This window comes from Mastacembelus armatus, chromosome 19 (genome assembly GCF_900324485.2).
Source record: "Mastacembelus armatus chromosome 19, fMasArm1.2, whole genome shotgun sequence".
Classification (NCBI taxonomy): Eukaryota; Metazoa; Chordata; class Actinopteri; order Synbranchiformes; family Mastacembelidae; genus Mastacembelus; species Mastacembelus armatus.
This window is the reverse complement of record NC_046651.1, coordinates 14,220,804-14,233,054: the sequence shown is the minus strand read 5'-3', so window position 1 is coordinate 14,233,054 and position 12,251 is coordinate 14,220,804. Positions and strand designations below refer to the sequence as shown.

Below are 12,251 nucleotides of genomic sequence, written 5' to 3'. Positions count from 1 at the left end.
TTGTCAGCACGATGCTCAAGCACAAGCATGATCCTTGCTGTAGAGTGGAGTAAAGCCTCGCCATAAAGGTGTGTTTTTTTTTTCTGTCTGTGTGTACACTTTTAATGTGTTTGTCATGTTGTGCCTCTCCTCATGGATTTCTAATGTTTCCAGGGCTGAATTATTTAGATAGGCTGTCAGCAGGGAGCTACCTGATAGCATAGACTTAAGAGTCAGGAGGTGGGGGTGGGATAGCTGCAACAGCAGATCAGGTAAAAGGGTACCTCTGGCTTCACCTTTTCTGCTCCCCACTCCTCTCTTTTGATTGGGGGTGAGTGTAACTGGAGAGTTGAAACATAATACTAAGCTCTAGTTTATGTTTGTATAGCCGTCTGGTTTATTGTCTTCACTGATGCCTAACTCAAGTGAGCAGTCGCATTTTGGTGGCTCTCTGGGCCAGTGTGCTCATCCTGACTGGTCTGAAGGCCAGAGCGACAGGGCTACAAGTCGCTGTCACTACTGTGGCAATATTGCAGGGCGTAGAAATTCTCTGCCACTCGGTGGAGGAGAACCTGGAGTGTCTTTTCACCATCGCCTAGATCTTGGTGAGAAACAGAATCGAGTCCTCCAGCCTTGCCAATACAGGCAGATTCAGCAGGACCAGCATGGGCAGCAGTTACTGAGGAAGAACTCTATGACTGATCTAAGCAGCAACCTCTATCTTAGGCAAATGATGACAGGCCAGGTCTCTGCACCACCTCAGGACTACTACCTGGCAGATGGTACCATAACAGGTCAGCCACCTGAAGTGTCTGGGTTTTATACGGATAACCAACACTTGCTGACCAGCTCAGTTTCACGTTATGGGTCCAGCGCTGGCGGTGTGAGACCTACATGGGATCAAGGACAGGCAAGGACCACACCTTCTGTGCTGGCCTCTGCTTCTATGCCTAACCCTGTGCCTCCTCCCCTGCCACCTCCTCCCCCTCCCATCCATGAGCTGAGCCGGTTGTACAGGGAAACTCTGGGATCTAAGATGATCCGAGACGGCCAGCGTATTGGTGGCAGCTCTCCTGCTCCCACTGCAGTCTACGGGGTTCAGCCCCCTCTTCCTATTTACGCTGTTGAGCCACCGCCTCTCTCTGCCCTTCAACCTTATAATAATATCAACAGCTTACCGCTGGATCCACGCCAGCCAGCTGCCACCAGTTCTGTGGTGGACCCATCTTCTCAGGGAATGGCCGGAGTTTTCCCCCAGGCTTATGGAACTGTAGCCTCTCAGAGGCTGCCTTATGACCCAAACTATGACCCTAGCTCAGTCATGGTGGCTGCCTCAGCAGGAATGACCTCCAGCCTGCCTCTTCACCACCCCAGTGCTGCAGACCCTAAGAAGATGGTGGACCCTGCTTTCTTGGCTTTCTTGCGAGCTGAAGGCTTGGCTGAGAGCACTATCACCCTCCTGCTTCAACATGGCTTTGATTCCACTGCCACGCTTGGAATGATGGAGGACCATGATGTCCGCTCTGTGGCCCCTAACTTGGCCCAAGCTCGTGTTCTGTCTCGTGTGGTGCTTGGTTGTAAGACAGGTGGGACAGCAACACGTACCCGATCCAACAGCTTCAGCCATCGTAACGACCTCTACATGCAGCCCCAGGGTTTGACCATGGATCCCAGCCTAATGCAGCAACCTCCTACCACCATCCAGACAGTGTCTCCCCGGATGGGAGAGTTTCTTGGTAGAAGACCCAGCAGTGCACCTTCCCAACACCTCCTAGAAACCACCACCTACCCAGGAGCACGGCCCCTGGCAACTGGAGCTTTTCCAGTCAGCCCTGGAGGATATAGCAGTTCTTTGACTGGAAGACCCTTGTCCATGTACAATGCCCACACTGGTCTTGCCATGTCTGCTCTTGGACAGCAGCCTCCACCAGCTCCAGGCACCCCTGGAGCAGCGCCCAAAACATTTTCTGGCTCCTATTCCCCCATCGAACTGATGAAGAGAGCTCCCAACCTTCCCCCAGCATCGCCAGTAGCAGCGTCAAGCCCCCTTCACAGCCCACAGCTTCTCCGGAAAGGGATCAGTGCTGCTCCTGAGACTACAATTGTTCCAGTAACATCATCTTCCACTCTCCAAGCGCAAAACCTACACAACACTAAGATGGTAGGACGTCGCACGGGTCCACCTGTGATAGTCTCAACCATGGCCACCACACCTGACACAAGTAATGTCAAACCTCACCTTACTCAAACCTGTATCGTGTCCTTGCTGTTCATATATATTTTTATCTGTGGGCATTGGCAAATATTTAGTTTATTGATTTAGTTTTGTCATATATTTGATGAATAGAGAATTCTGTATACGATATTTTCTTGGCATTCTATAAAAAATCAGACTGACAGTCTTTTTGAATGGATGAGTAGCATGTAGGATGCATCTGACAAGTTAAGCAGCTTTGCTCTGAGAGGTCTTTTTTTAAAATTATGCAACTATTTATACATGTATTGCAACAGAGTTGTGTCATTTGCTGGAGGGGATCCTGTCTCATCACCAACTTGAAACATTTCTTATGAGCAACACTTCAGTTATTGAGGTCAACAGTTTTCAGTTTGTTTCTTTTACTTAGTTTAATGGTCAGAAACCTTTTGGAGCAACACTCCGCTTTTCTTTTTCACGGTTTCTTGTACTTGATATGTTCACATGTGGTGAGAATTTAATAATTGACGATGATGAGCTACACATTTAAATACTTAAATAGAGAATAGTTTTTATTAGCTGTTCCTGTGACAAACTAATATACATATTAGTCTACAGGACATGATAAATGTCATAACCATCCAGCTTGTCTTTCTTTAGTATATAAAAGTTTATTTCCTTGATGCAGAGTTGGTGTCATTCTATTTTACACAGTACTCTCCCTAATCACAGGCTTAACTGCTTCAAATCCAATCACACTAATTGGATGTATAGTTCTGCAGACTATAATGGGTATCTGTTTTTATAGACACCATTTTGTTGTTTGAAATTCTGGTTACATTGCAGCTGAGCTAAAAGTTCTTTCACATATTTCTTTGTACTCAAGAATTATCACTTCAGACAGTAGATAGTGTCTGTTCCTGTTTTACTGGCTTGGCAATCGTTTAAAGCAGTATATAGGTAATTAAAATAATAATAATAATAATAATAATACATTTTATTTCATGGCGCCTTTCAAAGTCTCAAGGTCACCTTACAGATAGAAAAGGAAGCATACAGCATGATATACATAGAGTGCATTAAAACAACAGTAACAAGAATACATAAACGGCGGGAGAGAATGTAAAGGCAAAAGCGTGGATTATCTAGGAAGTGGGCGAAGTACAGTAAAAGTAAATTGAAATACAGAAACCCAGATGACAGAACAACAAATATGAAACAGTATGAGACAATATGAAATAGGCAGAGGGTGGTAGGACATCACGGGCTGCTTTGAGAAGTTAAGAGAGTTAGGTGGAAAACGCTATACGGAACAGATATGTTTTGAGTGATGATTTAAAAGTTGATAAGTCCGGAGACGACCGGATGCGATGAGGGAGAATGTTCCAAAGGCGGGGCGCAGTGTGGCTGAAGGATCTAGCGCCCATGGTGGCCAGGCGCGCTGTAGGGGTGCAGAGGAGAGTGGAACTGGAGGAGCGGAGAGGACGAGGCGGAGAATAGATATGAAGTAGTTCAGTGATGTATGGTGGGGCAATAGAGTGGAGGGCTTTGTAGGTGAGAAGGAGGATTTTATAGTTTATACGGAAGGACACAGGGAGCCAGTGAAGTTGTTTAAGGACAGGGGTGATATGATGTGAGGATGGAGTTCTGGTGATGATTCGGGCAGCAGAGTTCTGGACAAGTTGAAGTTTGCGAAGTGATTTGAGAGGTAGACCAGTGAGGAGTGAGTTACAGTAATCCAAACGAGAGGTGACAAAGGCGTTAATGAGTATTGCCGTGCTATCGGTGGTGAGTGAGGAACGGATGCGGTTTATGTTACGGAGATGGGAGTAGGCCGACCGGGTAGTGGTATTGATATGCTGAGTGAAGGAGAGAGTACCGTCTAGGATGACACCCAGGCTTTTAACTTGGGGGGAGGGGGGGACAGTATTGTTGTCAATTTGAATGGAGAAGGTGCTGGTTTTAGAAAGGGTGGATCTGGTGCCCACGAGGAGAATTTCAGTTTTGTCAGGGTTGAGTTTCAAAAAGTTATGGGTGAACCAGGATTTGATATTATGTAAGCAGGTAAAAAAATGATTGCCAAATAACAACAACAGTTGTAATGCTCACTATAAATTCTTAAGAGTATCTAATTTTGAGTTATAGCCTTGAAAGAAATTACTTTAAAGGTTTAATTAACATATTACAGCAAGACCATACTTGTCTATTTATTTCTACATTGGTATTTTCTTTTTAACTACACACTCCTGTGAATATATTTATTCACTTTCAGTGGCCAACGTATAATTGTTTACTTTTTGCGGAACTTGTTTGTCTCATACAAGGTTAATACAAGTAATGTTTTAGATTTTTATGTTCATCAGTGAGGCTTCATCTGAGCTTATTTTGTATATAAAGGCCTTGATTTCTCCTCTTAACAAGCTGATATATTTCCCTGCTGATGACAGCTGATGAGCTTAGGGAAGACATAAATCTTTTAACCTTGCTTTCAGCCACGTAACCCTGTATTTTGCTTGCCTCCCTAATAGGCCTGTGGGCTGCTGAACTTGTTATAGGTAATGACGTTTATGAAGTGGCTTCCCTTCATGTGCTGTGAAGGAAATAAAAAGCAAGGTGGAAGATCCAACGAAGGCGAATCACTTGTGGGAGCTCCGTGAAATGCTGCTGCTTTCTATGGGCACTGCTGCCCCCCCCTCCATTTAGCACAACAAACTCATTTGCATGTAGCTGACATTTGTTGCTTCAGTAACTTCATCTGATAATGGGCAGCCCTTGCAGACAATTGGAAAACATACTTCTTAATTGTGTGTTGCTAAGCAACCTAGGTCTCGGTGGTAATCAGAGATAGATAATCTCCACATTTAAGGAAAGGAGAAAAGTGGAACCATGCATGCAGTGTTGCATGTTTATTTTCTGCACTTGTTACTCTTTTTGAGCAGCTATTTGCAGTTTGGAGCAGGAGAAAATTGAGTGAAAATAATAAGTAGTTCCAAGACACTTAATAGAAACATTTCTCTTCCTCTAGCTTCTCTCTCTCTTTGTACATCTCAAGAGATTGCTTCTTATTTTTGTGCAAGGGATCTAGCACGTCAGTGAAGAGCATCTCTTATGACACGCATGGTATTTTATGTTCAAACATGCATATTGATGAAAAGTTGACACATTATTCCTGGTGCATCTACTGAATATATTGGTAGTTCTTCCAGTACAAACCAGTCTTCTTTTTATCATCTCACATCAAAGTGTACATTTTCACATAGCCTCCGAGGCAGCTACATTTCCATATTATTACGTTTTTTGTTATTCTCAAAGCAAAGTTTTGAAAGCAAAGATGTGAGCGGCAGTGAAATTGGTAGTTCCTAAAAATATTTGAGTAAAAGGTGCAGGTGGGAGGGCCCTGCCTCTCTGCTGGGCACTGTCTTGGTTGGCTAAAGCAATAAGTACTGTTTATAATGGCATTAGATGTTTGAGTTGAGCTTAGTTGCAACAGTTCCGTTCCACCTAAAGCAGGGAGAGCGCCTTGCAGCACCCGCATTGGCCATGGAATTGTCTATCAGTGGCATCCCACACAGCAACGCAGGTGGGTAAACTTAATTTTACTATCACGTGAAGCAGAGTAGCCAACTAGGGACATGATTGGCTAGAAGCCTGTATGTGTCCTCAGTAGATTAACTGAGGTGGATGCTTGCACATTGTCCACAAATGCGGGCACGTGACTTCCTTGTAGAGATAATCCACAGAACATCTTCAGCTTTACTTTTTTGGGCTGAAGAATTAGGAGGCAGTATGGGGGAGGTGGTGGTGTGCTTGGGGTCAGAGCTTGTTGCTTAGAGGAAGGACAGAGTTGAACTTGGCAACAGGCCCTCATAGCCATATGGAATGTATCAATGGACATGTTCACCCGTATAAATCTGTTCTCTTTGACATTTTGTGACATTTTGCCCAGGTTGTATCCGCTGCTTTCTGGGAGGTTATTGAAATTATGGCAGATTCTTTTTCTTTTTTGTTGTTGACAGGAAACCATCACTGGCTGACAGTTATGTAACCTTCCAGTGCATGGCTCCCATGGGGGCCTGAATGGGGTTTTAATCTCCCTGCCTGTGTTTGGAAGGACATACATGAGGATGCATGCCTAATGTGCTCTCAGCTGTCCTTGGCTAAACTGCTTTGTTCAGGTGGCTGACATTGATTTCACTGTGCACACCTGCTTGTTTTCCACTTACTAGCCAGAAAGAAAACATTTCCTGATATGTCAGTGTGGCCTTAGACATTGTTTTGGACATGCCTTGATTTCTCTGTGTTTGTGTGCATGTGTTGGACACAAGGTAGTGACTATCTTCCTTTGTGGCCACTCTGATTTTTGATTAACAGTGCTTTTATTCAGCACTCATGCATGTGGTGTCTCATATGAATAACTCAAAGTGTGGATGACACACAATACACAGTGTTGCTGCCCCCCACTCCCCCCACCCATTATCCTGCCACACATATCCGAAAAACACAGATGTCTGTATCTCAGCAGCAGGAAGTGTTTGTCTTTATCTTAGGCTTGGCTGGATGTGACAGAGCTGACAGCAGGACATGGAGACAAGACCTTAAGTTTCCTCTATCTGTCTCTTTTCTCCTTTGACCAGCACTATTTACTGTGTGAATATAGTGCAGTCAGAAGGTATTAGGAAAGTGATGTGATTGTATTGTCTTGGCTCGACTTTAGCACAGTGGATTTGAAATTAAACAGGAACTACAAGACTTTTTCAATTTAAGGCTTTGTGAAGGTTTTAACATCTCTTATGGGTGAACATTTTGTACATATTCTCCTACTTCTAGATGCAGTAAAGCAGCATAATGATTCTAAACACATATAGGCAACCAAGGAGTTGACTGTGAACCACTCAGTTACCTAGTCTCAGTTGGATCAATGATGATTTTTACTGACAGAAGAACAAAATAAAGGCAGAAACCCTGAAATAAGCCAAAAAATTGGGATGGATCATAATGTAGATTTCAGAGGGTCATCGGCTCTTTAATAAATACTAATTATGATGACCCTTTGTTCCCTAGATTAAAACCCTACATTGTTCATCTGGTGTGGATGTACAGTAAATACCATTGTAAAAAAGCTTGAAGTGCAAACTTAAACTCATAGTCATTATTTAATTTCAACTTTAATACTGAGGAATTGATAGGCGCCAAAATAATTAATACTTCCTGACTACACGATATATTGACCCCTTTTCTAATTCTTGTTGATGAGGCAGAGGCTGGTATTGTGGAGGGCTAATGGCTTAAATTACCCCATCTAGAAATAGTCTGAGAATTAGAGTGGGGAAATCCTTGTTGCTTAGTATGTGTGTACAAGCGCTAGCATACACACGTGTGTGTGGATGCTACTATAAATCACGCATCAGTGGGAGTCTGTCATCCTCACTAATCCCACTGATATGAATGAGTAGTGAGAGACAAGAGGTTTTGGCTCACATGGTATCAGTCAGGGGTTATTATGGGGAATGTGGCCATGTAAAACACCAGTTGTATACGTTGATGTAATGCACCTCTTTAAACATGTACGGTGCAGCTACGGAGTTTGAGAGTTGATTTTGTCATGTTTGGGAATGTTTGGGCTTTGAATTTGTAATTGAACAATGAGATTAAAGTTCTGATTTCTACATTTTATTTGAGATTGTTTCCATCCACCACATGAACAGTGTAGGAGTTGTAAACATTTATGCTCACCTAATTTTAGAGCATATCATTTATTTAATTTTTGGTCTCAGTCAGTGTCTGAATTCTTTGAGAGAATTCAGACACTCTCAGCAGACACTTTTGGAGGCTTTTCTCTTCAGCCTGGACTTCAAGTAAAACAAAGGATATGATGGTTTGAGCTCATGTGATTGAATTTAAAGAGCTGTTTAGCCATGAAAAAACTCTTTGCTCATTGTTCAGCAGCATTGTCTGAAATTTGACAGCTGCTGTGTAAAGAAAAAAGAGCTGTACCGTGTTCACCCCGACTGTAAGATTGTGATATTAAATGGTCACTCTTCACCATAAGCTTCTTCAACACTTATATGGGGCAGTCCTTCTGTGTCTCAAATTTCCAAAGAACCTGGTAAATCTTACATAAAGTATCTGCTGCTCCATCTTCACTCAGCCTTTGTATCGTTTGTGTCCCTGGGGAAATATGTCCAGGAAAAACAATTTTTCCACTGCAGTAGTTTTCTCTCAGAAATATAAAAAAAAACTCAAGTGAGAAGAAAAAAGTGTTATTGAGACCCATCCCCTCTCAAGCAGCCACCCCTCACCACTCCCTCACTGTTTTCTCATGGTTGATCTTTCCAAATCATTGCTTGCGTTCACAGAGGGATTAATGGTTTCTGCGAAGCCAGCCAACCCATGGAGGGAACAGAGCCTTTGAGGGAATGAGGAACAGCTGGTCTCTCCCTGCTTATGACAGCTTGACTGTTTGAGTGTGTTTGTGTGCGTGCACATAAGTAGCAGGCGACTTCTGCACAGGGTCAGGAGTGCCATTCTTGGTCTGAGAGTTCAGTTTTCTTCTATCTACTTGGCTGCTGCTGTTGTTTTAATGCATTTGTGAGCCATTTGCGAGAGGTTTCCATCAGCTTTTTAATGGACAATAATGTTTCCAACGTCTGAACTTCATTTCTGACTGTTGATACAGTTTTAGACATTTTTACAGCAATTTTCAAGGGTGTGTTTTGTATTCCTCACACTTTTTAAAGACGAAATTGAATTTAAAATGACCCAAAACACACTAAAGGGTCCTGAATTAAAATTTAAAAAGCTATTTTTTTTTTCAATGTGGGTTGCACAGCAATGACTCAGAGGTCAGCTGATTGGAATTTAGCTGCTGTAGTACAAACCCCTGTGCACGCCTTCACAGTCCTAAAGGTCATTGCTAAGCGCTAATAGCAAGATTAAGAGTGTGAATATGTGTGCTTAAGTGTGTGTGCGCGCTTGTGATATGTTATGATGGGTGAGAACAACCTTCCAGCTATGTGTGGAGATCTCATTGTCATGTTTATTCTACTCACTGTTTTGTTTACAGGATAGTAACAATGTGTGTTCGCTGCTCGCGCTGTAAGAATGGCAGCACTTTGATATAATCTCCCCAATTATCCGTCGTCACTTCTACTGTACATTATTCTTCTCTCCATGGCAGCTGGGGAGGGGATTGGGTTTGTGCATGTCGAACAGCTCCATCCACTAAGCCAGACAGCTACCTCTGCACATCTCCTCAGTCCTTGTTTTTTAATCTCCCTGCCCTTCTTTTTCTCTCAGTGGTGGGCAGGTCACCCTGAATTATTCATCAGTGTGAAATGAAAAAGCTCATGGATATTGAATATCCCCTCTGAAGTAGTGGCCAACCTTGTGTTTTTTCCTTCTCTTTTTCGTTTTTCTGCAGCTGAAAAGAGTAAAGAGCAGGAGATCTCATTGCCAGGGTATTTCAGAGGTTAACCGATTGCTTTACATCGTGCACATATTTACTTTCTTCATAGTCTGTTGTCAGGGAGGAGGCCACAGAAGGAGACAGGGAAACGGAATAGTTGAAGAATAAAATTGAGAGGAGATGAAAAGAATAGGAATAAAAGTAAGGTAGAGCAGTAATCTGTGTTCCTGTGGATATTTTTCTCCTGAAAGAAGTCATTCCTCTGACCATCACAGTGGGTTGCCTCGTTGTGGAGCTGCTAACCTTTCTTGTCGCGTGTTGCGAGACCTTTCCCTTCCTGGAACGAGTGCGCCTGTGGTCAGTTGTGGTCGTCCCGATCGACCAGTTGTTATTTGTTTCCCATGTGGCCAACTGTGTTCTTCTATTGTCCCCCTGCTTTCTCTTTTGTCCTGTGGTTTTATCTGTGGCCTGCACTGCAAATCAATGCTACTGGTTGCCATTCATTCAACTCAGCAGCCAACAGTCACAGCAGGGAGTCTCAGAACATGTCCCATGTGGGAACATATAAAACGGCAGCAATGAAAAGCTTCAGAGCTCTGTTAGGGTTTTTTTTAAACATCTTTAGGACATTTTAGTCACATTAGAATATTTCTGTGCCCACCATTTGCTGGCATTACTGTTTTTATTTGTCTAACAAGCAAGCTGAATGTTATTTCCCTGAAGGACAAAGACTTAAAAAAGCCTCCTTTATGCCAGAGAGCAGATGCTAAGATAATGAATAAATAAAATAAATAAAGACTTTTTAAGAAGCAGCCACCCCTCTGTTTGGTATGTTGTACATGCTAATAGGACATGGAGGGTTTTATTTGTTCAGTGCTATCTGAGAGAGCAGTGCTGTACTGACCCTGCATTGCTCGCACTGGCCATTATGTTACAGCTACTCTGTACCGTTTCAGTCATTACAGTCTATTTTCCTCCATTCCCAATTTCTACTGCAGCATAGACAATTACCCAGGAATCCTTTTAAGACTATTCCCAAGCCATACAAAGACCAAATGTGCCTGCAGGACGCAGCCAGGGGTTTAACTGGCTAACCTTTTCAAAAACGGTTCTTAACAGAGCTGTAATGACTGACAATTGGAGGGCGGGAAGCTATTTTACTTTCCTATGAATAAAGAAAGTCAAATGATTTATCTTCCAGGAAATGTTTTTGAGGCTGTTCTTTGATTATTCGAGACCATCCTGTTACCCCTAGGTAATTGCACTTCAGCTGAAGTGAAGTGCATCAACTGATGGCATACTGGACATGGGGCAGAGTCAGTGGAGCTTAAAGGTGTCAGGTGTTCTGCGTGTCATATTATGTGACCAAAATGCAAACTCCAGTTACCAGAGGGTTTTGGGGTATTAGTGGGTAGTGGTGCAGTGGTCTGAGCTCCTGAAGAAGTGTGAAATATCATCTGCCATGGTGGAGGGAGGCGGATGAGTAGATGTGTGGGCGATGAAGCAAGGGCGGCTATGAGGATGAAAATGGCTGTAACTCTTTAACAAAGTGAGCTTTGAAAGGCTGTAAGTGGTCACCTCATAGTATCTGATGGCTGAGTTCTGGTTGACAAGACCCCACAACCCTGGTGTATTTATGGTAATGGAGCACAGCTGGGCCCCAGCTTTGATGGGTTAATAGCCATATGACAGCTTTTCGGGGGGGTGCAGAAGGTATTGTATGTGTGTGTGCATGCATTTTATTTACTCATGCGCTCTACTGAGTGGCACGCAGGGGCCGCACTTGGAAGGGTGGGACTCTGCTGTGTCTCAACTCTCTCTGCCAAGCCAGATGGCTCCTGTCACTGAAAGAGGAGGAGGAGCGATGGAAGGAAAAGGGGAAGGGGGAGCTCTGAGTCGCCCTTAACAGCGCCAGAGTGGCCCGTCCCCAGAGCCACCACATCTGGAGACCACCTGCAGCTGGCTCACCCCACTTCCTCCATCCTCGTCCCTTTTCCTCTCATTCATGCTCACTTTCTCCCTCTGCTTTGCTAGATGGGGGAGGTGTGATGGCAGCGGCAGTAGAGTGTTTGGTCAGGCTATGACTTGTGCCCATATTTCAGCAACTTTTGTGTGCCTGCTGTGGGTGGAGGAGGGAGTGAGCAAAGCAGGCAAGGGAGGAGGAGGAGGAGGAGGAGGAGGTGGCGGCGGCGGCGGCGGCGGCGGCGGCGGCAGTGTTGTGAATGCATAGCAAAATATTTTATTTTATGACTGCACCAGCCTCAGAGTTGTGGGTTTTTGTATTTGTTGTATTTATTTATTTTTATTCTTCCCCAAGTAAAAAGGCAGAAAGAGAATGTTCGCTTTTTCTCCCTTTGCTGAAACTGATCCAGAGACCACAGGGGGGCTGTTCCTGCCTGGAAAATAAAGCTTTCCTGCCCTTCTTGGCTCCCCCCAAATAAAATAAACTCATTTGCATTCTCATGCTGTAATTTAGTTCTCCTCTCCCTCTTCTCTTTGTCTTTTACTATCTTTCTGTCCCTCATCCTTGCATCTTTTCAGACCCGTCCTTGCAGTTCCACAAGGATTTGAACATGGGAGGTAAAGAGGGGAGGGGAGACAGAGAAAACAAAAGCAGAGAGGCAGTGTTGACTCAGGGTTGTTATCTGGACTTCTGCTGAGGGGTGGGGGCTC

At 43.9% G+C, this 12,251-nt stretch overlaps 1 protein-coding gene across 4 annotated transcripts in view; it reads left to right on the top strand.

Annotated features, from left to right (window-relative positions):
- LOC113135345 (C-terminal-binding protein 2) overlaps nucleotides 1–12,251 on the top strand; it is an 81,373-nt gene that overhangs the window by 42,166 nt on the left and 26,956 nt on the right. Inside the window, exon 1 of one of the 4 annotated variants that reach the window (XM_026315298.1) lies at nucleotides 392–2,201. The exons of the other annotated variants lie outside the window; for them this stretch is intronic. Coding sequence (XP_026171083.1) covers nucleotides 392–2,201 — 1,810 coding nt within the window. Of the gene's footprint in view, nucleotides 1–391; nucleotides 2,202–12,251 lie in introns of those variants that run through there. 4 annotated transcript variants of the gene reach the window in all.